The sequence below is a fragment of the Coregonus lavaretus genome (genome assembly GCF_964263955.1).
Source record: "Coregonus lavaretus genome assembly, chromosome: 9".
NCBI classification, from domain to species: domain Eukaryota; kingdom Metazoa; phylum Chordata; class Actinopteri; order Salmoniformes; family Salmonidae; genus Coregonus; species Coregonus lavaretus.
In genome coordinates, this window is record NC_139996.1 from 33,286,450 (window position 1) to 33,313,457 (window position 27,008).

The following is a 27,008-nucleotide window of genomic DNA, read 5'->3' on the forward strand; positions in this document are numbered from 1 at the left end:
TCAGTTGGCATTGTTGAAACAATCTCAGTAAATTCATATTTGGTTTGAGTGCTGATGCCTCAGTAAATCACCATGCACTTCCTGAGACTCACCATTAGGTGATATAACTGAAGATTCTTTCAGCTGTATGGGTGGTGGAGTTTTTTTAAATTATCATTATTATTGAAAACTTCTAACTGTGGTGGACTTTGCCTTTTTGAAGCAGAAAACTTCTCACTGAAACAGACAACCAAACTGCTTGTGCTGGCCACCTGCTGGCCATATAGAGTGGAATCAGGGTGTGATGAGAACCTGCATTCATTGTACATTATTTAGTTTGCAGATTGATCAGTTGTATTATATAGCACTTCAAAATAACAATTGACCTCAGTGGCTTCAATGGCTTCTTGAGTGTATAAGTGGCTCAATTTTACAGTGGAACGCGGTTTAATGAGACTTGAGATTAAATACTTTATTTAAGAATGAATTGATGCAGTGCTAATAGAAACACTGCAGCAAAGTATATTTATTTACCTTATGACTGCAGCATTAAAATAAGTGATTTTCTTTAGATTTATTTTTGTTAAAAGTATATTGTCTGGCAAATATCATGCTTGGCATCAAATGTGATACGAACTATTGTAGCCTTGGGTATACATACTTAAATTATTGTTCAAACTGATAGAAAAATCTGGAAAACATTGATGACAAAAATGGAATGGCTCAATGAAATGTACAGTTTTTTAATAATTTTGGTACAACTACACATTCGGAGTGTTTATTATAGGCCTGTTGAATAAATATAAAATACAGCCTGTGACAACCGCTTTTAACTGCCTGTGATGATCATATAACAGACAGACATTGACATTCGTATGAAGTTATAAATGTAATCAGATTGATTATATATAACCTAATAAATGATCTATTCATGACGGTGTACTGTATTTCAAAAGTAGCGCCCCACATGGCCAATCCCCATAATTCAATGTTTAAAACGCTTTACACCCACCCTCTCGCCACCGCCCCCCTTCACTGCACAGGCGCATTAACTTTCACAAGGCCGCCATTTTGTGCGGAGCCTACTCTGCAAAAGCGGGAGAGGATTAAAACTGACGGAGGAGAAGGGCGCAATTCTCAGCCATCTCGGTCTGATTGAGGAACATACTCTGGGCTTTCTGTCGAATTCAGCGAGGAATTAAACGACGAAGAGCAGGTAAAGTAACAGTACTTTCCAGAAAAGGGGGCAGTTTTGCAGGAGCTTTAATCGGCCTCTAGGTGTCACGATGGGGCTCCGGGTCCAGGCGGCAGACGGGGGGTGTTTGTCTCCCTCTATCGTTATCGAAAATTTAGCAAAAAAAACATTTATAACCCAGAAGTTCAACGAAATGTCGCAATAACGAGTATTTTTAGAGCTATATTAGTTTGCACTTAGGCAAGGATCGATCATTAAATACTTCAACGTGTTGGTTTAGTGTTTAGGCCAGGCGTCCATTTTATTTTTCTTCTTTGTGTCCTGTCTTTTTACCCTGTGTCAAGATAGAAACTCGCGGCTGCGTATGAAGTCAGCGCGCGCCAGATTGTAGCTCAGAACACGGAATTTACTAAATCGCACATGCATAATCTAACTAGTTAGCTATGTAACCATAGATTGTTAGACACCTATCTACATAACTTTGGTTTCCACGCCACTAACTAGTTTTGTTAGCTAGTAAAGCCATCAATCGAAATTAGCTATAATTTACAAAAACTGTTTACTATCAATATTGCCCCACCCTGTTAACGGCCTTGGCAAAAGCTAACGTTAGTAAACCACTTCCATTAATCAAGCTAACTTTCTAATGATCTAGTTAGCTGTTAGTTTTAAAATGACCACATTAACTATAACTTCTAGCGTTAGCTAACTAGCATTTTATAACGGTAAGGTCCTAGATGCAAAGACTATTCACAATTTAGCAGACGCTATTTAGCTAACGTTAGCAATATACAAGTTAGCTGGCTTGGCTTGTTGCGCAGACCGAATTCAAACAAGGAAGATGCATAACATTAATGACCCCGATAGTCATTTTCACGAGCGTTTCCACTAGTACGACGTCTCCCTCCGGCCTCAAATTAATGCGACTGTTATCTAAAAAAGAATCATCTAAATGCCTCTGCTGCCAGCTCACTGCAGTTCGTCTTCCATCCAGTGTCCGCTGTCTGATTCAAAGTCTACATTGAGCGACAACGGCACTAACGTTAACTAGCTAGAATGGATAAAAACAGGGTAGAGCTCCCTCTACAACCCGGCTGGTAGCGGTACAAAAACATGACTGCCTATATGACTTCATTTCTAATATCAAAACGCTGTCCATGTTCACTGTGAATGAATGTCACATCATACTTGTAGGTTGTTTTTGATAATACCAGGTCAGCCACATTTGCTAGACTGGCTTAACTAGTTATGAATGTGTCTCTGTGCATTCAATACATGCAGTAGGTTTATGTAGATGTTAAACTTGTTTGTCTTCCCCACAGGTTGAGTGTCAGGTAACAGTCAGGAGAGTTGAGTCAGAAATTGAGGAAGCCAAGCAGATCTAGAAAGATGGAAGTATTCCTTTCTAGTGCAGGTAACAATTTAGGAAGCTAAGGAAGTTGCATCATGTTTGAGATCTTGCCTGAACTGAACACAGTATGCCATTTTCAGTCTGTTAGCCCTAGCTAGATTGGTCATATGTCCTGGTACACTTTCAACATTTATTAATAAATGGTTATGCGTTAAGATTACATTTTTAGATTGTGTGCTGATTGGTTTTGGGATGATTCTCTCAGGTATTACCGATGGACGGAGGACCAACTGACGTTGGGGTTGTGGCCAAGGACTGCATCACCTATGAGGGGGATGAGGTGGTGGCAGACCTGCTCCAGCAAGCAGCAGAGGGGGTAATGGACCAGCAGCCAGAGGGAGTGGCTGGTCTGGATCCCCAGCAGCTGGTGGAGGAAGTCAATGTGGAGATGATGGTAATGGACTCCCTGGACCCGGCCTTGCTGCAGATGAAGACTGAGGTGATAGACGCCCCTGTGGCTACAGCCCACGAGGCCACGGTCACCACGGTGGATGAGACCCAGATCATCACTCTGCAGGTTGTCAACATGGATGAGCAGCAGCTGGGAGGCCTCGGGGAGCTACAGCTGGTCCAGGTCCCTGTCTCTGCTGTCCCTGTCACCCAGGCCACTGTAGAGGCACTACAGGGCACCTTCGTAGACACCACGGCCATGCCCAAAGATGGAAATCCTGTGATCTGCCACACCCTGCCCCTGCCAGAGGGCTTCCAGGTAAGAGAGACTGCACTTCATGGCTACATATTACATCATTCAGAACTAATGGGAGCATCTTTCCCCATGGGTGTACAACAGCATTTTGTACCACTGGTGCATATCTAAATGTACTAGTTGTAGAGAAACTAAAAACACTACTGCTTCTTCAGGTGGTGAAGGTTGGTGCGAATGGTGAGGTGGAAACAGTGGAGCAAGATGAGCACCAGGAGGAGCAGCAGGTCCAGCCTGAGGAGGAGGAGCTGCACTGTGAGCACCAGCCTGAAGATCCACAATGGGCCAAGGACCCTGACTACCAGCCCCCAGCCAGGAAGACCACCAAGAAGGCAAAAAAGAGCAAGCTGCGCTACAACACAGAGGGGGACAAAGACAACATGGACGTGTCCGTGTACGACTTTGAAGAGGAGCAGCAGGAAGGGATGCTCTCCGAGGTCAACGCAGAGAAGGTGGTGGGCAACATGAAACCCCCCAAACCCACCAAAATTAAGAAGAAGGGTGAGATTACCCCTTCTTTCTGTGTCCTTTGTTGATGGTGAATGTTGTAACTCAAGTTGTGGTGTTGAATGCCTCTGCAAGTGCTGACTCAAGGCCTTTGTGTGCTCCAGGTGTGAAGAAAACATTCCAGTGTGAGCTGTGTAGCTACACCTGTCCCCGCCGCTCCAACCTAGATCGACACATGAAGAGCCACACAGATGAGAGGCCCCACAAGTGCCATCTGTGTGGAAGGGCCTTCAGGACCGTTACCCTGCTGAGGAACCACCTCAACACACACACAGGTATGGTGTCATCATAGTCACATTGACAGACAATCCTATGTTATGAGTCCTGTCCATGTTACCATGTTAGATACCATTATAACTGTTTCTGTTTACAGGTACCAGACCACACAAGTGTCAAGATTGTGACATGGCCTTTGTGACCAGTGGAGAGCTGGTCCGTCATCGTCGCTATAAGCACACTCATGAGAAACCCTTCAAGTGCTCCATGTGTGACTATGCCAGTGTGGAGGTGAGCAAGCTAAAGCGGCACATCCGTTCCCACACTGGGGAGCGTCCGTTCCAGTGCAGTCTGTGCAGCTACGCCAGCAGAGACACCTACAAGCTGAAGAGACACATGAGGACACACTCAGGTGACTGACCTGATTGACACACTTGTGTAAACACAATTAGTGACTGACCTGATTGTTCAACTTGTGCACTCATGTTTTCCTGCTTTGTTTTCCAGGAGAGAAGCCGTACGAGTGCTATATTTGCCATGCCCGTTTCACCCAGAGTGGAACCATGAAGATGCACATCCTGCAGAAGCACACAGAGAATGTGGCCAAGTTCCACTGCCCCCACTGTGACACCGTTATCGCCCGAAAGAGTGACCTGGGTTAGATACATTTACGTCATTTAGCAGATGCTCTTATCCAGAGCGACTTACATTTTAATTTTTTCATACTGGTCCCCCGTGGGAATCGAACCCACAACCCTGGCGTTGCAAACCAACTGAGCTACATCCCTACCCTGGACGACGCTGGGCCAATTGTGCGCCGCCCCATGGGTCTCCCGGTCGCGGCCGGCTACGACAGAGCCTGGATTCAGCTAGCACTGTGATTCAATGCCTTAGACCACTGCGCCACTCGGGAGAGTGACTAGATACCTAGTCGTTGACTTTTGGCCTGATTATCCCAGTATGATGACAGCATACCGTAAACTTCATTGTGACTAGGGCTGTTGCGGTGACCGTATTACCCCCACACCGGCGGCCACAAGTCATGAAGGCAGTCAAATTCCACGTGACCGTTTAGTCACGGTAATTAGGCTTCTCCAAGCTCTGATGCTGCTGATGGTCATTAGTAGCCTACCAAACTTGCGAACTGCATGGTACTCAGCACTCTATTGTCCCTCTAATCATTCTGACATCAATGCGAATGTGTTTGAAAATCTAATCAAACACTTCATGAGAGCCCATGAGCTCATGTTGCGCAACATTTCTATAGGCTATGCAATTGCGTGAGAACAGAGTGATGGGCTCTACTAAAAAGAGGAGGATCCCATCAGCTTTCTATAGGCATACTATATTTATTTCTCAACTTTCCTAATATTAAGCACATTGCTTATATTTACAACATGAGTGTAGCCTAGCTGGCTGGCATGAAAATTAACCACGGGGAAAGCGTCCTCCATTTGCTATTTAAGTGCATAGATGACATGTTTCGATTTAGGTGCATGATAATGGTCCATTATAAATCAAAACAAATTTCACACATATTATTTAGTATATGTAAAGACTATTAAATCAAGAATAGTCTGATGGGTGACAATATTAGCCAATCACTTGTGAATTATATATCATCACTTGTGAATGATGCCCAGCATAAGGAACAATACCTTTTTTTTGTGACTTTTTCGAATCATAGTCGCACACCTCATGTAGCATAGCCCATAGGCCTATATCTTTTGATAAGGTTTGTATCACAACTAAAGTGGCCAAATAACTTCTTAAAATTAAGCGCATTAATCCTCTTTACAAGGGGTGTAGAGCCTAACTGGCATACATAAGCAGCCCGTGAGTTTCAAGTTTGGGGAAGATAATTTTCACCAAAAAAATGCACCTTTATAATAAAAGCATTACATGCATAATTGCATTTGCGGTCACTTTTGAGAATGGTGTTTTCCAGCTAATATAACATTTGCGCTTATAGCCTACTGCTATGTGCGCATTGCTGTGCTTATAATGTGAAGAAATAGCCTAATAGTTTATCAACATTTTAAACTAAACATTCTGATCTGTTGCGTCAGCCACATTGCATTTTTTTTTATGCTGGTGGTTGTATTAATTTGGGATCTATCGTATCCCACAACTGTCCCAGACTGTTTGGAATATTTATTTCTCTAATAGAATATGTCAACTTTTGTACTATGGGGATGGTAGATTGACATAGGCTAGTGCTTTTGCTGTTCGTTAGGCCTACTCATCTTGTTTGCTGACCAAAAGTAAATGTGGACAGTTCTTCCAATATCTACTGGCCGCAAAAGGCATGGATTTTTTTAGGGTGCATTACGGCCACAAAGGGAATGCCGCCGTGAAATTCGAGGCATTATCAAGTGCTTGTCAAATTGTGAATGAGAGACTAATGAAGTGTGTACAGCCTGCGCAAAAAACAAAGCAGAGCTCAGCCTTTCAAGCGACTTTTTTCAAATCATCATTAGTCGCATCGTGTAGCCTTACACTGTATTAAAAATCAAAACATATAGCTCAACGTTTGTAGAACAACTAAAGTTACATTAATAACTCTAAATTAAGCATATAGGACTACCTATTTCTTTGTTAACTGCGCAACACAGAATAGCCGCATGTGCGCACTCCCTCAAATCGTTTGGAGAAAATATTTATATTTTATTCAGCTTTGTTCAATTGTATTCTTCATACTATAAAATAATGCCACAGAATTCTAAGAAAATCTTGTCTGCTAAATGAACTAGTGTAGCCAACAGCCATTTGGCATAGCCAGATCAGGACCTAACATAAGGACAACTCAGAGTATGCTATTCTGTTCTTCTGAAATAGACTACATTTTCTTCATATCATGCTTCTTTAGACCGGTCTAAAATAAATAATGCATTTATTGTGAAGGTGTAGGCTATATTACATTAATTTATTATACTTTTTAAAATGTAGATGTTCCAAAGGTCTGTGTCAGTGGCTTGTAGGCTATGTGTGGAAGCCAGGAGATTCTAAATGTGTTTATGTTAATTAACAGAAAATTCCAGTGAGACCGACAGTTATTTGCTTGACAATCACCGGCTGATGAAAGTTTGTGACCGCCACAGCCCTAATTGTGACTGAACTTGTTTATATAGATGACATCTCTCTCAATAAGCTGGTTTTACCCCTTCCTCCAGGCGTCCATCTGCGTAAACAGCACTCGTTCATTGAGCAGGGCAGGAAATGTCGTTACTGTGATGCTGTGTTCCACGAGCGCTACGCACTCATCCAGCACCAGAAGTCCCACAAGAACGAGAAACGCTTCAAGTGTGACCAGTGTGATTACTGCTGCAGACAGGTGAGGTCCTGCTGTCTCTAACCTGGGATGATAGAGAATCTAGACAGGAGTAAATGTTAGGGGTGTGAACGTTTAAACCAGGGGTCGGAACCAGTTCAGGGAACAGAACCAAAAATGATTACATTTTTCTAGGAACATAACCATTATTTTAAAAGCATGGGAACCGGTTAATAACCTTTTACGTTCCGGGCATTTTTTCCAGTCTCACAAAAAAACTAAACAAAGCACCTATGCAAAGCCCTCCTGTCAATCAGAAACTTCTTCCAGTGTCTGCCTACCATCTGAAAATCTTTGCTTGTGTGTGCGCGTGTAGGCTTCCTGCCTCTCCCCCCTACGACGCTGTAGCCTAGCCTCTGACGTAAAAAGCGTAATTCAAATGATTGGGAGAGATTTTTAATTGGAGAAGAAAGGATTAACTTTTTTAATGCTAGTTAGTGATAATATAGTTATCACATTTCACATTGGATTTATTAACAACAAAAAGGTAAGACATTTTTTAAATTATGCTGCCGCTCTGCAAACACAAGCTTGTTAGCTAGCTAGCTTCTCTGGTCCAACGTTAAGTCAACTCTGAAGTTCAGACATGAAATGTTCCTCCATTGAAGCTGCTCCTCCTTAGGTATAATTCTGCGTGCCTAATTCAGATAATGCATGTCATCACAAGATGCCCAGCGCTTCAAGCCAAGCCCTCTTTCCCCATCTGCAAATTTTAGTTGCATCTTGCGCCATGTCTTTCCATCACGCATGTAAACAACTCACTGAACTATAGCTTGCCCGCCACATAGCAAGCAGCTCTATCCGCACTGCATGATTGGTGAAGTAATTTAATGTCGAGCTAAATGTACAAATATATGATTTCAGAGGTTTAAAAGGAACAGAAATAAATTATATAAACCAGTAATTTTTTGTTATTGTAACCAGTTCAGAACTTTATTTTACAGGTCAGAACAGTGGAACGAAATGAAAAAAAAGAATGGTTCTGTTTAGAACAAAACGATTGGAAAATAATTTTGGTTCCAACCCCTGGTTTAAACTTTAAAACTTTAAAAAATGAAATGTACAATGGGGAAAAAATGTATTTAGTCAGCCACCAATTGTGCAAGTTCTCCCACTTAAAAAGATGAGAGGCCTGTAATTTTCATCATAGGTACACGTCAAATATGACAGACAAATTGAGGGGAAAAAATCCAGAAAATCACATTGTAGGATTTTTAATGAATTTATTTGCAAATTATGGTGGAAAATAAGTATTTGGTCACCTACAAACAAGCAAGATTTCTGGCTCTCACAGAACTAACTTTTTCTTTAAGAGGCTCCTCTGTCCTCCACTCGTTACCTGTATTAATGGCACCTGTTTGAACTTGTTATCAGTATAAAAGACACCTGTCCACAACCTCAAACAGTCACGCTCCAAACTCCACTATGGCCAAGACCAAAGAGCTGTCAAAGGACACCAGAAACAAAATTGTAGACCTGCACCAGGCTGGGAAGACTGAATCTGCAATAGGTAAGCAGCTTGGTTTGAAGAAATCAACTGTGGGAGCAATTATTAGGAAATGGAAGACATACAAGACCACTAATAATCTCCCTCGATCTGGGGCTCCACGCAAGATCTCACCCCGTGGGGTCAAAATGATCACAAGAACGGTGAGCAAAAATCCCAGAACCACACGGGGGGACCTAGTGAATGACCTGCAGAGAGCTGGGACCAAAGTAACAAAGCCTACCATCAGTAACACACTACGCCGCCAGGGACTCAAATCCTGCAGTGCCAGACGTGTCCCCCTGCTTAAGCCAGTACATGTCCAGGCCCGTCTGAAGTTTGCTAAAGTGCATTTGGATGATCCAGAAGAGGATTGGGAGAATGTCATATGGTCAGATGAAACCAAAATATACCTTTTTGGTAAAAACTCAACTCGTCGTGTTTGGAGGACAAAAAATGCTGAGTTGCATCCAAAGAACAGCATACCTACTGTGAAGCATGGGGGTGGAAACATCATGCTTTGGGGCTGTTTTTCTGCAAAGGGACCAGGACGACTGATCCGTGTAAAGGAAAGAATGAATGGGGCCATGTATCGTGAGATTTTGAGTGAAAACCTCCTTCCATCAGCAAGGGCATTGAAGATGAAACGTGGCTGGGTCTTTCAGCATGACAATGATCCCAAACACACCGCCCGGGCAACGAAGGAGTGGCTTCGTAAGAAGCATTTCAAGGTCCTGGAGTGGCCTAGCCAGTCTCCAGATCTCAACCCCATAGAAAATCTTTGGAGGGAGTTGAAAGTCCGTGTTGCCCAGCGACAGCCCCAAAACATCACTGCTCTAGAGGAGATCTGCATGGAGGAATGGGCCAAAATACCAGCAACAGTGTGTGAAAACCTTGTGAAGACTTACAGAAAACGTTTGACCTGTGTCATTGCCAACAAAGGGTATATAACAAAGTATTGAGAAACTTTTGTTATTGACCAAATACTTATTTTCCACCATAATTTGCAAATAAATTCATTAAAAATCCTACAATGTGATTTTCTGGAGAAAAAAATTCTCAATTTGTCTGTCATAGTTGACGTGTACCTATGATGAAAATTACAGGCCTCTCTCATCTTTTTAAGTGGGAGAACTTGCACAATTGGTGGCTGACTAAATACTTTTTATCCCCACTGTAATTGTTAATATTAATAAAACAACATGTTTTTCCCCCCACAAAATTAATATCACAGTGCCGTTATCACAAAGCTACCACTAACAGGTCCCGATCATCATAAAGGGGAAAACATTTACAAAAGGCCTACCTAACGCAACAATGCATTAGTGGTTTGTTACAGAATTGTAATGCATGTAGGGCCTCCCGAGTGGCGCAGCGGTCTAAGGCACTGCATCGCAGTGTTGAGGCGTCACAACTGCCTGGGGTTCGGCACACAATTGGCCCAGCGTCGTCCGAGTTAGGAGAGGGTTTGGCCGGGAGCTTTCCTTAGCTCATCGCGCTCTAGTGACTCCTTGTGGGGGGCCGGGCGCCTGCAAGCTGACTTTAGTCGTCAGTTGAATGGTGTTTCCTCCGACACAATGGTGCGGCTGGATTCCGGGTTAAGCCAGCAAGTGTTAAGAAGCAGCGCGGCTTGGCGGGTCATGTTTCGGGGGACGCATGACCTTCGCATCTCCCGAGTCCGTTGGGGAGTTGCAGCGATGAGACAAGATTGTAACTACCAATTGGATATCACGAAATTGGGGAGAAAAAGGGGGTCAAATTACAAAAAATGCATGTTTCTAATAATTTGCTGTGGATACAAAGCACTCTGCACTTCGTCGCTAACAGTTGGGGGAAAAAGCGCGGATTACAGAAATTATTCCCCCTGACTGAAATTGAAAAAGCATGACCGTCCCCCATTTTCCTTCAGGTAACAGTTGTGTAAATTTCAACCGCTTACCTTCCTGCCAATGACCTTGATTGGATATTCACTGACAAAGGAGCACCAACTCCATAGCCCAGCATCCTACACTGCACATTAACTAGGGATGTGACAAATGGATGTTTTTTTATGTTTAAACTGCCATTTAAATTTTATTTAATGTAATACAATTCCATGTGAAATCCTATTGAGTGGTATGACCGCTAGGGGGCAATGAAGTTCTACCGCAATCATAAAGTTGGCTTAGGCATCTGGAATCTGTTTTGTGGCTGCCTGAAAAGGCAGGTGACATTTTGTCCCGAAGACGACCGTTAATTCAAATTGACTCTAGTGTTCCTTCCATTTGTTATGTGCATTAGCGATTCTAGCCAAGTGATCACAGTTCTTCTCCCTGCGTTGGCTTTTCCCTGCATTAGGCCTACCTGTCTCTCACAATATACAACCCCCCCCCCCTAAACCTAGGCAGGTTCTGGACTGAAATATGCAACAAAAACATTGTTTTGATGAAGGCAGATGGTGTATTCATTAGTCTAGGGGCCTACTTTGTTTCATGTTTAACAAAAGCCTGCCCACCGTTTAAGCTCACAAATCAAACACGGGGCAAAAAACGTGCCAAATAAGGGTATCTAATAGTAAAAAAATGGAAGAATTTTAACTTTCTAATGCTGTTAATAGGGCTTTGATGATAACAGTATCGTGATAATTTTTCCATGTCAAAAGTGAAAACACGAAGCAAACATACTCTTTGGTCCTTTAAAAACCTGCTTTATGTAACATAGTGTGGTATCGTTTGGAAAATGGGCGAGTGTGTGATCAAAATACACCATATGAGTAGCCTGCGAATGTACCTTTCAGGACCTTGTAAACTGTTGACAATAGACAAATAGACTGACTGCATCAATTTTTTGTTTTAAAATAAAAAGCATTCATGTTTAAAATTCCAAATTGTTTGCACAGTCAACTGACACACAGCACTGACAGCTACAAAATCTATAGGAGATACATTTGTTTTTATACTAGGCCTAATAGGCTTTTCATGGAGAGAAGCAGGCTTGCTGAATGTAAAATTAAATGTCGGGGAAAGATGCAGCGAGAGTGCATCACTGGCCAGTGATGATAACATTGTTGCACTGATGTATTAAATGGTTGCACAGGACAGACATTGAGCAGTGGAAAAAGAAAATCCAAACGAATTGACATCCGTTCGAAAAATGGAAATCACTTGCAAACCACTTGAGCAATGAGGCAAGCAATGACATGATGTAAAAGATGCGCAGGCTAAAAAGTGTTTGTTGTTGTTAAATCTACATTTTATTTAAATATTCGTTTCTATATATTTTTTATTTATTAGACTACATGTAGCCTACATTTGAAGTATTGTTTTCAGTTATCACACTAACCAGGTTTTCATCCAACCTTTTTATGAGAGTAAAGTACATTTCGCAGATAACAAATGTAATGACAGGCCTGATAAGTGGGGAAAAATCTGTAAATTTTCCAAATTTCGACAAAACAAAATACGCTAGAGAAGGTGGGATCTTTTTGTGTTGGTAAAATGAATTATGCGAGAAATGTCAGTGGAAACGCTTTTATGCGCAAATATTGATATAACAACCATCAAAATCGAAGTAAACATGGAGTCACGCGATGACATGTTGTGTGGTCCACATTACGACTCGTCAGGAAAGCATGCAGTTTATTATTAGGCTACAAATTTAAATGTAAAGTTATTATGAACTTCACAGGGTGTTGAAAGTGCAAGGTGATGAGCTTGATGCTCCTTTCCAGTAAGTATCGAGGGTTTTATTCTTGTGACGTGATCATCGATGCTTGGCTGCCGTTTGACAAATACAAATAATCTCGCTCTTTTGTCCATAATAATCTCATGTAGGCTATACGTGTGCTCTAGCCAACAGCGTGCAGATACAGTACTGTATTTGTGCACGTGACAATACCAGAGCGGGCACACACCCTGAAGCACTGAATGGTCTGTTTTACCACCTTAATAATAGGCGTGCAGTAGGGTATACAAGGTGCAGTACGATGCTTTGATCAGTTGATTGACCTTCGTAGGCTACTGTAGAACTAACTTTCCTCTAGTGTGGATGCTCACCAACGGTTTATAGTTAAAGTACCAGTAAAAAGTTTGGACACCTACTCATTCAAGGGTTTTTCTTAATTTTACATTGTAGAATAATAGTGAAGACATCAAAACACTGAAATAACACATATGGAATCATATAGTAACCAAAAAAGTATTAAACAAATCAAAATATATTTGGGATTCTTCAAAGTAGCCACCCTTTGCCTTGAGAGCTTTGCACACTCTTATTCTACAATGTAGAAAAGAGTAAAAAAATAAAGAAAAACCCTTGAATGAGTAGGTGTGTCCAAACTTTTGACTGGTACTGTATGTATAATTTATAGTTATCGTCCTTTGTGTGGATGGCCCTTAACGCTTAAATTGGCAAATGCCGCCCTCTAGCGGATAACATGAATATGGTATGAATACAGCAGTGGTTCTCAACCAGGAATTGATAGCAACATTGATAGCCGAGTAAAAAGGGATTTAATATTCCCTGCTATTTGGTTTTAATGAGAATTTTGGAGGGGTAAGCTTACATTTTTTTGTTTTTTTTCACATGCTCTGAGAGGGCCAGGTAAATATATATTTTCCTTAGGGGGAGGGCCATCCATTTTCATTTAAAAGAGGTGTGATTACCTCCAGGTGTCCCTCCAATATAAATAACAGTCACTCCCTTATGGATACTGGCTCTATGCTGATTGTATCTACCCTTTGAACAGTTTTGAGATGGAGTTGGTAAAATTCCCCTAAGTTTTCTGTCCTTATGTATTTCTTGCTGTCCTTGCATTGACTAGGAGCGCCACATGCTGATGCACAGGCGCACGCACACAGGAGAGAAGCCTTACGCCTGTAGCCAATGTGAGAAGACCTTCCGTCAGAAGCAGCTCCTGGACATGCACTTTCGGCGCTACCATGACCCCAACTTTGTGCCCACCGCCTTTGTGTGCACCAAGTGTGGCAAGGCCTTCACTCGCAGGGTATGGACGCTTACTCAAACACAAATTAATTGAGTGGAAAAATACACCCATGTTTTGGGCATAGCCCTTCATTTTATCCTTTGGGAAAAAATAAAAATAATTATCTCCTCAGAACACCATGGCCAGACATGCAGAGAACTGTAACGGGGATCCTAGTGAAGGAGAAAACGGATCCCCACCGAAGAGAGGACGAGGTGGGAGGAAGAGGAAGATGCGCTCAAGGAAGGACGATGATGATGACGACGACAGTGGTGAGAGACCCTTTCTTATACCGAAACATATCTAATTGTAGTGTCCTATAAACTATTGCTCTTAGGATGTAATGAGATCAGTGTTAGACTCTTTTTAAATCTTCCCACCTCCAGAGGACAATGCTGATCCTGAGCTGGATGACATTGATGAAGAGGATGAGGAGGCCGAGGCGGCACTGCTGGAGGAAGAGGAGGAGGAGATGGAGTTAGAGCAGGCTCCACCCACCAAACCTATTCCCGCCCCTGTAGAGCCACCTGTCAAGAGGAAACGCGGCAGACCCCCCAAGAACGCCCCCAAACCCTCCCCGCCCGCCAAAGCCAGCAAGGCTGCCCCCAAAGTCAAGGCTGCTGCAGGTGAGATAAGTCTCCCTGATCCTATATCATGCAATGTTTAAATCAGGAATGGCAACTTTTGATGGGGGTAGGGGTCACAAAAAATCTGAACTCATCATGAGGGGCCGCAGTGGCTCGCAGGTCTGCGTACCCACATCCATACCCACACATGCAGTCAGAGCTGGCCCTAGCCTTTTGCGGGGGCCCGTAGTAAAACTTTGTTGCAAGCAAAAAAAATATGTCAGCTTTAGGTAATTTCCTGCAATTCTACTAATTTTTAATATGATCTGAGTGAGCGTGACTAACAAAATCAATCTGGGGCCCCCCGGTCGATAATTTGACCATGTTTACTACAAGATTACTACCAATCTTAAACATTTTAGCTGACATGGGCTAATTCAGTGACACAGTGACTGACATCACAAGAGAGAAACTGCTGATGCACGACAACATTTTGAAATTTCACCTTGTGTATTCTACTGTTCTAACTCAACATTAAGTTGAGACCCTGACTGAGTTCCTAAAATTGTATATATACACACACAGTGACTTCGGAAAGTATTCAGACCCCTTGACTTTTTCCACATTTGTTACGTTACAGCCTTATTCTAAAATTGATAAAAATAAAAGAAAGTTTCCTCATCAATCATCACACAATAGCCCATAATGACAAAGCAAAATTGATTTTAGAAATTTTTGCAAATGTATTAACAATAAACTGATATCACATTTACATAAATATTCAGACCCTTTACTCAGTACTTTGTTGAAGCACCTTTGGCAGCGATTACAGCATCAAGTCTTCTTTGGTATGACACTACAAGCTTGGCACACCTGTATTTGGGGAGTTTCTTCCATTCTTCTCTGCAGATCCTCTCAAGCTCTGTCAGGTTGGATGGGGAGCGTCGCTGCACAGCTATTTTCAGTCCAGAGCTGTTTGATCGGGTTCAAGTCTGGGCTGTGGCTGGGTCACTCGAGGACATTCAGAGGCTTGTCCCGAAGCACAGTCTGAGGTCCTGAGCGCTGTGGGGCAGGTTTTCATCAAGGATCTTTCTGTACTTTGCTCCATTAATCTTTGTCTCGATCCTGACTAGTCTCCCAGTCCCTGCCGCTGAAAAACATCCCCACAGCATGATGCTGCCACCACCATGCTTCACTGTAGGGATGGTGCCACGTTTCCTCCAGACGGGACGCTTGGCATTCAGGCCAAAGAGTTCAATCTTGGTTTCATCAGACCAGAGAATCTTGTTACTCATGGTCTGAGAGTCTTTAGGTGCCTTTTGGCAAACCCCAAGCAGCTGTCATGTGCCTTTTACTGAGGATTGGCTTCCGTCTGGCCACTCTACCGTAAAGGCCTGATTGGTGGAGTGCTGCAGAGATGGCTGTCCTTCTGGAAGGTTCTCCCATCTCCACAGAGGAACTCTAGAGGCCACTGTGTTCTTGGGGACCTTCAATGCTGCAGACATTTTTTCGTACCCTTCCCCAGATCCGTGCCTCGACACAATCCTGTCTCGGAGCTCTACAGACAATTCCTTCGACCTCATGGCTTGGTTTTTGCTCTGACATGCACTGTCAACTGTGGGACCTTATATAGACAGGTGTGTGCCTTTCCAAATCATGTCCAATCAATTGAATTGACCACAGGTGGACTCCAATCAAGTTGTAGAAACATCTCAAGGATGATCAATGGAAACAGGATGCACCTGAGCTCAATTTCAAGTCTCATAGAAAAGGGTCTGAATACTTATGTAAATAAGGTATTTGTGTTTTTATAAATGTGCAAACATTTCTAAAACGTGTTTTCGCTTTATCATTATGGGGTATTGTGTGTAGATTTCTGAGGATTTGTATTGATTTAATCCATTTTAGAATAAGGCTGTAATGTAACAGTGGAAAAATTCAAGGAGTCTGAACACTTTCCGGAAGGCACTGTATATATGTGTGTGTGTGTGTGTGTGTGTGTGTGTGTGTGTGTGTGCTGAGTGTACAAAACATTAAGGACACCTGCTCTTTCCATGACGTAGACTGACTAGGTGAATCCAGGTGAAAGCTATGATCCCTTATTGATGCCACTTGTTAAGTCCACTTCAATCAGTGTAAATGAAGGGGAGGAGATGGGTTAAAGAAGGATTTTTAAGCCTTGAAACAATTGAGACATGGATTGTGTATGTGTGCCATTCAGAGGGTAAATGGGCAAGACAAAAGATTTAAGTGCCTTTGAACAGGGTATGGTAGTAGGTGCCAGGCGCACCGGTTTGAGTGTGTCAAGAACTGCAACGCTGCTGGGTTTTTCACGCTCAGCAATTTCCAGTGTGTATCAAGAATGGTCCACCACCCAAAGGACATCCAGCCAACATGACACAACTGTGGGAAGTATTGGAGTCATGATGGGCCATCATCCCTGTGGAACATTTTCGACACTTTGTAGAGTCAATGCCATGACAAATTGAGGCTGTTCTGAGGGCAAAAGGGGGTGCAACATAATATTAGGAAGGTGTTCCTAGTATTAGTTAAGAGCGTTGTGCCAGTAACGGAAAGGTCGCTGGTTCTAATCCCCGAGCCGACTAGGTGAAAAATCTGTCGATGTGCCCATGAGCAAGGCACTTAATCCTAATTGCTCCTGTAAGTCGCTCTGGATAAGAGCGTCTGCTAAAATGACTAAAAATGTAAAATATTAGTTTTTTACATTTTGGGAAAATTGATATGCGGGCCTACAAAAGGGGGGTAGGCCGCTAGTTGCACATCCCTGGTCTAAATCAATGCCCAGTTTATGCTTTAATTACCATTTAATGTCTAGTTATAATGCCTGGTGTTATCTCTGTCTCCTCAGCAGCAGCCATCATCCAGGTGGAGGATGAGAATACCGGCGCCATAGAGAACATCATAGTGAAGAAGGAGCCAGAGGCTGAACAGGCTGCCCCAGAGGTGGTGGTGGAGCAGCCAGAGGAGGCAGGGGTGGAGACGGTGGAGCTGCCTGTAGCAGATGCTGCCCCCAATGGAGACCTCACCCCTGAGATGATCCTCAGTATGATGGACCGGTGATCTAGCCCACAGAGACCGCTCAAAGACATCCCCTAGTCCACCCTCTTCATACAATCTGCCATCTTACAAACCACTCCGCTTTACCCTTTTGTTTTTATAATTTATGTTAAACAAATCGGTGTGTTTTCTTATCACTCTCAAACCCACTTCCTTCCATGCATTCACTGTAACAGTTTAAGTTCCAGCTGCTTGGTCTGTAGAAATTTAGATTTGTTTCTGGGGGTGGAATGGTGGAGAAATGTGTAATAATGGATCCATTCTCTACTGTAATCTACTGGTGCATGGAGGGATGGTAGCTGAGGTTCGACACATGGTGGACATTGGGACTTACTTTAGGGGTCAGTTGTTGTTTTTTCCTCCAACTAATAAACTATTTTCTTAACCTGTTTGTGACCTTGACATGGCAACAGTGAGTGCCAATAATTTGAGCCTTGTTATCTAGGACCTTATCTCTGCTGTAGACTAAAACTATTACTTTAGCTGTCAAAGGAACTCCTGTGTTTTGACACTTTTTATTCACTGCATATTCCATTTTACTTACTGTTATACTTGTCACAGATTATGAAGTTTGTAGAGACTTGCATCAAATTAACTACTATAATCAGGCCAGGGACAGTGACATCCATCCACCCACAAAGTTTTAAAGACTGCAGTTATGTTGTACAAATGGTAATCTTGGCTGGTTTTGCTTGTAAATACTTTAAAAGTTTTATTACAAACATCTTAATCTTTTTCTAGGGATTTAAAGAACTTTAATGCTGGGGTAAAGGAACTCTTAACAGTAGCTGTTTGGAACACAGGCTGTATGTGGCTTTTTAATCTCTAAAGTGTGAGGCATTGCCCACCCTGTGAATCATGTTGGAGATATGATCTTCCCTGTTTTGAGCTTTTTAGCCTGAAATATCTGTAGCGCATTTATGGAGGTACAGAGGACAGCAGCTTTACTCACTCTTAACCTACCTAACATCTTGACTGCATGAACTAATGTTAGAGGTTTTGAAAGATGACCATGTACGTTTTGTTTTGCATTTCAAGATAAGGTAAAGAGATTGTGATGTAAATTGCGCCCATATTCTGAAAAGCTTTAATCAAGTTCTGTGTGAAACTGTAAAGGGGGGAGGTGTCCAATTGAACTAGCTTCAGGTCTTAACTGTAAATGAAAGATGATTATTAAGGCTTTGGTAATCTTGTGAAGCAGAATGTTTCTCCCAGTTCACTGTTAATTTCTCAGACCATTTTGTCCTAACTGCGTAGTTTTGTTGTGGGATGTATACAGGAGCGGTCAGAGGGCCTTGTGAAATTCTGATTTAAGACGTTCAAAAAGGGGAGGAGAGAACTGAGGGAAGGATATTTTGTATAAAGGTTGTTACTCGTTTAAGAGAACTGTCCTTTCATAGAACATTTTAATGCTGGTACAACATGAAGCTTCCTTCTATATGTAATTGCATTTAAATTGCTTTTGTCAAGCTCTTAAAAATTCTAGGTTGATGCATTTTTGTACCTGGCTGTACTGTGTGAATTTTACAATGATCTGAAAACCAACATAAAACATGTATTATGGCTGAGAGGGCATGTTGGTATGCAGAATGTATTGCTGTACAGCTAATAAAAAGATATTGGCCTACTCCTGTTTTTTTCTTTGTATTTTTTGGTTTTTGAAGTTCTTCTCTTTACATTACTATGTTATTGCAGCAGATCATGTAGGGATCTTTAGCAAAGGTGATACTGAAAGGGTTGTCATTTCCTGTCTCAGGGCTCCTAGCTTGCTGTGGTTTCACTCTGAGTGGTTGACAGCAGCAGGATGTGTGTGTGCCTCCCAGACCTGCCTGAGCTGCCTCCGCTGCTGCTACTCCCACGCTCTCCCTCTCTCTCTCTCTCTCTCTCTCTCTCTCTCTCTCTCTCTCTCTTACCCCTACAGACAAGAGCTGGGCCCAACATCATGGCTGGCAATACTGACATCTCTTACAGCTTACAAGGTAAGGAGCTCCACTGCTTTTCCTGTCACGTATCTTTCTCAATGTATTCCTATTTTTATGCTCATTTAAGATTGAGATGGCCTCTTTATTTTTTGTCCTGTCTCCCCCCTAAAAAAATTATTTGTGTCAATGCAATGGCTGTATCCTCTTAGCAAAGATCTGCCTGTATGTCGTGTTGAATCTGAAATATTAAATTTTTTGTATGAATGGCTCGCTGTCCATCTGTATGTTATTTTCATGCTTCTCTATTCTCTCCTGAGAAGAGCACATCACTCAGCTGCTGAAGCCCCAGAAGATTCGTCTCATGCGGCATGTGCAACTAAACCAACCCAAGGGGAAGGCTGAGTGCAGGGTTCTGGTGAGTATGGTCCCTGGGTCCAACAAATCACTGTGGTGGGTGGTTTAATCTGTACTTTGTGGTTAAGAAAACCCTGCTACATGGCATCGGCTGGGGCTTGTTTGCCTCTATGGGCATTTGTTTATATTGACGACAGAGGGTAATACTATATTAGCTGTGTGTATTTAAGTGTGCAAAAGAGCAGCAGCTGATTATCTGTCGTTAGCTTATTGGGCTGGAACAAAATGCTACCGAAGGGTCTCCAGGTGGAGGGTTCACCCCAAGTGAAATAAAGTATATCTGTTTGTAATGTGGCTGAAGTTACCAGGTTCCATCTGCAAGTGGCGCTATTAAGCTGACTCTAGCTCAAGCTGACAGCTGGCAGTCTACACTGCTATATGAATGGGTGAAACTTTGAAAAAACCTCCAATACAATTAGCTACATACAATGTAGTCCATTCTCTCTCACACACACACTAGACAGACAGCCTTTGATCTCGTAGTGGTTACTGACATGTTTGTTTTTGTTTACACTTTTCCACCAGGTGATGACTCTATGGAGAGCTTATGTTGTCCACAGCAAGCAACCTGTCAGGGTAAGTGTTTGTGTGTTTACTCATGTCTTGAATACTGTTGCTCCAACTGTAAATCAACTACATGTGAACACCATTGCTTGAGGCTGGTTATGGTCAGTCAGGACTAACCTCAGGACTAACTTCCAGTCTGATATGAGCTTACAGAAGAATGAGGAAATTATTGTAAAAAGAGGCATTGGGTACTGGTAGTCGGGTATGTATCTCCCTCTAGAAGAAATACCCAGCCAGTGCCAACTGAGTCCCAGCACACACCTCAAATAAAAGTGGAGACCTGAGGGTCAAGTTGAGTATTAACTTACTGAGTAGAGGAAGGGAGCATGGCACGCTAGATAGAGGTGGAGGAAGCCAGGGAGAGAGAAATGGAGCGTCTCAAGGCATTAGACAGAGGATGGGACCTGTATTAGTACGTTCTAATAATTGTTATACAGTGTAGAAACAAATTATGCTGGCCTCAGTTTGTGTTTGTACACTTATAAAGCAGAAATGCCTCACCTGGACAAAAGGGAAGTAACACACCTGTATGTTGGCAGATAAAATGTAATCTAATGTGACTGAAAGTGGGCATGACTTCACTTACGCTTATGTCAGTTGTGTACTTTACTATAGATACCGTGACCATGGTTGGAGGTCCATAAAGGCAAATGTTTTGTTTAAGTTTCAGTCGTAATGACCTCCCTCCCCCACTCTCCCCTATTAGCTGACGTAGTAATGAAAACTCTTATCTTACTTTGACTCTCATTGGAGCCGTAGCTCCCGAACCCCCCCCCCCCCCCCCCCCAAACAGGACCTCTGTCTCTCCCACTCTTTTCTTATATACACACACAAACCCCCCTCTCTTTCTCTCTCTTCCCGTCACCTTCTCTTTCAAGTATTAACCTGTGTGAGTCAGTATGCAGTTTCTGTGTTTGTATCAGTGCTTCACTGTTGACCACAGTCTGGTCTCTCCCTGCAGGTGGAAAGCTCCTTCAGCTATTTAGAGATTTATGCCATCAGCATTGAGAGCCTTAATCAGGTAAACCAAATGATCTCCTTCTATATGTGTTTAAGTGACATGTTTTGTATGGTATTATGTGTCACTTCTAACTTGTCTGTTCTGTTGAGCTTGAATGACTTGAATGACATGTTTCTCAGTACTTCATTGAAAGATTTGAAAGCTGCTTGAACCATGATGCAAATATTTGTTGCACATACAGTACCTGTATATAAAGGGAGGGGGCAATGATGGTATGTGGCTGGCTGACCACTGTGACCTATGGTTACCACTGCCTGGGTGTTAAGAGGTTTTAATGTCTGTTTGAAAAATAGCAGCCCTGATTGACAATAAGGTAGCTCTGATCACTGCTGGTCATGTAAATGATTCGCTGTACAAACATGCTTTGTGCTGAATAAGAGAAACTGGGATATATTTTTTTAGTCATTTAGTCATATCCAGAATGACTTACAGGAGCAATTAGGGTTAAGTGCCTTGCTCATGGGCACATCAACAGGTTGTTCACCTAGTCAACTCGGGGATATCAAACCAGCGACCTTTTGGTTACTGGCTCAACGCTCTTAACCGCTAGGCTACCTGCCTCTGTTGCTGTCTTCCAACCCATCACCATATGTTTACTATCAGTATTGGACCTACCACATATGGAGATGGAATTATACCAGTAAGAAATGGGGGGAACTTCAGATTTCCATCCACTCATCTGAACAATCCCCTCCTTACGCACTTCTGGTCCCATTCCATATACACAGGATGCAGTCAAAGGTCACCAGATTTCAGTCAGGGCTTTGCGATTTTGTATTTGTATTTATTATGGATCCCTATTCTTCCTGGGGTCCAGCAAAATTAAGGCAGTTATACATTTAAAAAAAACATTACAATACATTCACAACAGATTTCACAGCACACTAAGTGTGTGCCCTCAGGCCCCTACTCCACTACCACATATCTACAACACAAAATCCATTTGTACTTGTGTATAGAGCGTATGTTATCGTGTGTGTATGCATGTGTCTGTGCCTATGTTTGTGTTACTTCACAGTCCCCGCTGTTCCATAAGGTGTATTGTAATCTGATTGTGGTGGTTTGTCTTCTGTAGCGCTTCAGAGGTTAACACTCTACGTCTTGTTGATAGGAAACATTAGTCACCACCACTGTTTCTGGTACTGGGGGGAGGGGGAGTGAGCATGTGCAGACACTGTCATTCTTTTTGACTGTTGCTCAGTGACACCAAATATTTTTTATAACTAACCCAAGATAGCCCACAGCCTGTTGTTTCCAATGGGAAAAATGAGCCAAATAGGGTTAAACTGCCTTCTAATGTCGACTTTGCTTATGGAAAACCATATCAAGCAAAGGTTTTTACGCATGCTCAGTTCTTGGGTCTCGAGCGCTGCGCGAGTGGAAATTTGAAATGGACGTTATGGAACTCCCTTGTGTGCTTCTGTTAAGGGTAAAAGTCCACAATGAAACTGACATTAAATGTGGAGAATGCTACATTTGCATTCCTGTTTTTGTTTTTTTGCACCCCCGCGTTCAGACAATGTCAGTCGCCCATGTCACGACTCATCACAATGTCTACAGTGGGAGCGGGTCAGTTGTTTGTTCACCCGCACCCGCCCGCAATTGCTATTAACCCGTCCGCAACTGCATAACTATATATGATAAAGTGAAAATCTGAGGCCTGCACCTGACCCAAACCCACTATATAGAAAATGCGCTTGTAGCCTAAAGTCAAAGATGGCGGAAAGTTTTTTTGACGGGTGCAGTATTTTTTGTTGTTGTTGCCTGGTTTAGATGTTTCTAATTAAAATTTCCGAATTTTTTTGTAGGCTATTTGTTAGGCAACTTGTCTATAATTAGATGCATGTAGCTTCTCTTCTGTCATTAGCCTATGTGTTGCCCTAGAAGACTAAACTCTTGCTCACCAGAATGTCATAAATCGATGAATGCTTCAATCTAGTTGACATTGGTAAAGTCTTCTCTGTCATCTTCTTTCGCGGAGCAAAGACGTTTAGGTAACGGGGAGAAAATGCACCCAAAAAAAATACGGGAGATTTTCTGTGCAAAATTTGAAAATGACATCAGTTTGACCATTTGTAAGGAAATAGAAATCTGTGAAAACGACCCAACATGTTTCTGATAAGATTTCAGTTCGGCTTGGATGCATGTTTTATGTGGTTGAAATACTATAAACTTTTATGATGTTGATAAAGAGCACCTCAGACGGTATCTAACTGAGCATTCGCATTCTCTCAAGATGCTGAAATAAATCAATCATATTTCTCCACTCCTGTTCCCTAGTCAACATTTTACCTACATCAATATTAACGCTATGTGAGAGGTTATAGACCTACAGTCAGTGTCCAGATTTCAGTTTCCATTTTACCCATCTGAAATGTAGGCTACAGTTCCCTTTACGTGACATGCCATAGGCCTATATGAAGTCCCCATCTTGTGACTATCGAATTTGTATAGCACCTCACAATCATCACACATAACACTGCTATCATCCTCTTTTACCACTTCACCAAATCTTTCCCAAACATTACTTTTCTGGCCCTCCCTTCTCTTTATTTTGAACTCTCCATTTTGCAGTGCATTGACATTAACCTTTTCTGCTCGTTTCCAAAAGCATTTGGAGATTTTGTGTGTAGGCTATTTGGCACGCAAATAGTTAGGCCCTAAAGTTTAGGCTTACAATGCCAGATAGCCTAAAATAATTAAATAAAAACCTCAATGTAATAGCCTACATTTATGGAGTTACGGTATTGTTTTCCCTTGATTCAATCCGTCCCCCACCCCCCCGCCCTCCATCCACACAATATTTCATGACCCCAAAACCCTTGGCCCCTCAGATATAACAGCTGGGACTGTGAGTTATGAGTCAACCTCTGCATCACTAGTCTACAGGTATTTAGTTACACCAAATGGACAAGTAGAGACGGTGTTAATGTGTTCACTTACCTCTATACTATTTTGAAAATCTTTATGTAAGAATGTGCATCTGTATCTCTGCATGGTGGTTTTAGTGACAGACAGATAGAAAGACTCCTTTGTACTGTATGTGTTGACCATTCAGGTGGTGATTGAGACGGACAGACAGACCTACTCTCTCAGTCTGACATCTGTTGAGGACCTTGAGGCTATGGTCAGTCATGTGACAGCTTCTCTGAAGAAGATCTTCCCTGATTCATCTCCAGGGTGAGTGTCATGGCAATGCAGATTAACATTTTCCTCCCTCAAACCTTGTGAGAGTTGCTTGTGATATACTTATAGCAGAAACCCCTGAAGTGAAACATCTACCCATTAACCAACTGATTAAGGATCTTTAGTGCTCCTCGTCTATCCAAGGAATGGACGTTTTCTTACTCAGAGAGCTCACTTGTGAATCATATTTCAATCCAATACCAATGCTAAAGTGGATACCTAATGTAAATATCTGTCATGCATGTGTGTCTATCTCCTGCTCTCAGGAAGATCCTGAAGAAGATCCCTCCAGACCTGCAGGAGCGGCTGTGGAACCTGGCAACCCGGGTGGAGGAGCACCTGACTGTAACACTGGGACCATGTGGTCAGTAGAATAATACGGAGCACTGCAGCAGTGTCACCTCATTTGTGTGTATTGTACTATGTGGATGTGGATTTGTACAGTATCTGATCGCTCTGCCATTTCCTGGTTCTCTACACTACAGGAGGCTTCTCAGAGACGTATGCTGCTCTATGTGACTTCAATGAATTCCCCTGCAGAGAGGAGGTCCAATGGGTCAGTAGGTTACCATCCCCCTATGATGACACCACATTCAATGTTTCTGATAAATGTTTTTTTTCTATTATTAATATCAACTGATGTAGTCATACATCAAGAATATTAGTAGAGGTGTTTATGATTTATATTCTTTCAGGATGTGGACAACATTTACTATGTCCAGAATTGTCGGGAATTCAACCTCCTGGATTTCAGTCATCTGGAAAACAGAGACTTGGCCTTATCAGTGGCCGCCCTCTCCTTCAACCAATGGTTCACCAAGATCTCCAGCAAAGACCTCAAACTGGTAAACATTTTAGCCACATCTTGGTCTGTTTCTCCAGGTCCAGTTGGAGAGCTCACTGTCTCATGCTATCACTATCTCTCCCTGAGTCCTGCTCTCTCTGTACCTGTCATGGCTGTCTATAAGTGTTGGCAGTGTGAGCTGATGATGGGATCCTGTGGCTGACCTAACTGGCAGCCTGGTCTAGGCTGCAGAGTCTAGCAGGGCTTATCAACATTCCTCACATGTACACACAGACTGCTGTGCCCTGGAGGCAGGGCACGATAATGACTTCATAATCTAGCTACTTTTGTGTTACTGATACTGCAGTGCCTTTAGGCAATCACCTGGCTATGATCGAGGTCAGGGAAATGGCCTTCATGATAAGGGAGAGAAGCTGTGTGTAACTGCACAGATTTATATTCTACAATAAGCTTTCTACAGATAAATGTATTTAAGGTGGTTTATGACCAGAGAAAAGTGCTGATACTGAAGATGGAGATCAGATGGAGGTTCTTAGTGAGATTAGATTTGCTGCCAGTTTATGGAGATGGGATGGCTAATGATTTAATACAAATCAGAGGAATAATTCCCTCTATGTATCTATCCCCAGAGCGCAGAGGTCCAAGAGCAGGTTCTCTTCATGATCAACAGATCCTCCACCTTGGAGGAGGTGTGTCTAGAGGGAAGCGGGCTCAAACTGTGAGTAGTCTACTACATGATACACCTCACCTCCCTTAAAAATCCCTAACTCCCTCCCTCTCTCCCTCCTTCTCTCCCAGAACAGTCTACCTGGTGCCAGAGGCACTGAGGACATGGGACATCTTTGGATGACATTCGATTTTTGTGATTGGTTCACACTTTATTATTCATTTTAGTTCCACAGTAATAACTTATTTCTGTTCCTCTTTCTCACTCCTGGCCCTTCCTCTTGTAGGGATTTTGCGGTGAAGATGGCCTGTGCCCTGCGAGATCACACCCGCTCCGCCATCCACACCATCAACCTTTCAGCCAATCACATAGAGGACAAAGGCGAGCATTTAGTTACCATTGATCACTTTTTAGGTTTGTCAAAGTCCATTGCTGTGGTTCCCTGGACTGGCTAGTGACTACTCATCTGCTCATGTGTGTAACCTTGCATTATCTTTCATCAGGTGTGATAGCTCTCAGTCAGGAACTGGAGAATCTGCCCAATGGTCTAACCCAGCTGTCCCTCTCCAGGATTAGTGTCTCTCCCAAAGGTACATTCAAACTCTTCTGTCTGCTTCACCCTTTTAAAATGTCCACCTTCCATAAAGATATTAATGTAATGGCTTTTACATATTCTATTGCAACCATGCCATACTACCTGGGTTGCTTTTTTTTGTGCTACATACTGTGAATTAATAGAGATCTGTGCAGCTTCTTTTTTCTCTCTGATTCCTTTCACTCCCTTCCATCTATCCAGGTCTAGGTAGTCTGGCTCAGGCGTTCTCTCAGAACAAGGCCTTCTCCAGCTCTCTGTGTCACCTGGACCTGTCAGGGAATACAGGCAGTCTGGCTACAGAGGAAGCTGTGGTGAGTGCGGGGGCAGCACTTGTTTTCAGTTCACTGCTTAGAATTAATTCTCGCTCACTCCATACACTATTACACTTGAGTAAAG

General features: G+C 42.6%; 2 protein-coding genes across 6 annotated transcripts in view; both read left to right on the top strand.

Moving 5' to 3' along the window:
• The first annotated feature begins 1,013 nt into the window (after positions 1 to 1,013).
• LOC311134977 (transcriptional repressor CTCF-like) lies at positions 1,014 to 19,062 on the top strand. Of its 3 annotated transcripts, XM_084168767.1 has the most exons (12): positions 1,014 to 1,195; positions 2,497 to 2,588; positions 2,791 to 3,294; positions 3,447 to 3,789; positions 3,900 to 4,070; positions 4,169 to 4,423; positions 4,519 to 4,668; positions 7,185 to 7,345; positions 13,630 to 13,812; positions 13,925 to 14,063; positions 14,178 to 14,417; positions 17,227 to 19,062. In XM_084168767.1, exons 3-12 carry the CDS (start codon positions 2,800 to 2,802, stop codon positions 17,436 to 17,438), a joined length of 2,349 nt encoding a protein of 782 aa, XP_084024893.1. In that variant the 5' UTR covers positions 1,014 to 1,195; positions 2,497 to 2,588; positions 2,791 to 2,799; the 3' UTR covers positions 17,439 to 19,062. The 3 variants fall into 3 exon arrangements, with proteins under 3 accessions (XP_084024893.1, XP_084024892.1, XP_084024894.1); XM_084168766.1 differs by lacking the exon at positions 2,497 to 2,588; XM_084168768.1 differs by lacking the exon at positions 2,497 to 2,588 and having other exon boundaries at positions 17,230 to 19,062.
• A 286-nt stretch (positions 19,063 to 19,348) lies between these two features.
• carmil2 (capping protein regulator and myosin 1 linker 2) overlaps positions 19,349 to 27,008 on the top strand; it is a 39,763-nt gene continuing 32,103 nt past the window's right edge. For 2 of the 3 annotated variants that reach the window (XM_084168932.1, XM_084168933.1), the window contains exons 1-12: positions 19,349 to 19,414; positions 19,678 to 19,772; positions 20,297 to 20,347; positions 21,300 to 21,359; positions 24,418 to 24,539; positions 24,812 to 24,909; positions 25,031 to 25,101; positions 25,241 to 25,390; positions 25,980 to 26,068; positions 26,304 to 26,398; positions 26,521 to 26,607; positions 26,814 to 26,923. In XM_084168932.1, the coding sequence (XP_084025058.1) occupies positions 19,378 to 19,414; positions 19,678 to 19,772; positions 20,297 to 20,347; positions 21,300 to 21,359; positions 24,418 to 24,539; positions 24,812 to 24,909; positions 25,031 to 25,101; positions 25,241 to 25,390; positions 25,980 to 26,068; positions 26,304 to 26,398; positions 26,521 to 26,607; positions 26,814 to 26,923 (1,065 nt within the window). In that variant the 5' untranslated portion in view covers positions 19,349 to 19,377. Of the gene's footprint in view, positions 19,415 to 19,677; positions 19,773 to 20,296; positions 20,348 to 20,728; positions 20,751 to 21,299; positions 21,360 to 24,417; positions 24,540 to 24,811; positions 24,910 to 25,030; positions 25,102 to 25,240; positions 25,391 to 25,979; positions 26,069 to 26,303; positions 26,399 to 26,520; positions 26,608 to 26,813; positions 26,924 to 27,008 lie in introns of those variants that run through there. The other variant, XM_084168934.1, reaches the window with a different exon arrangement.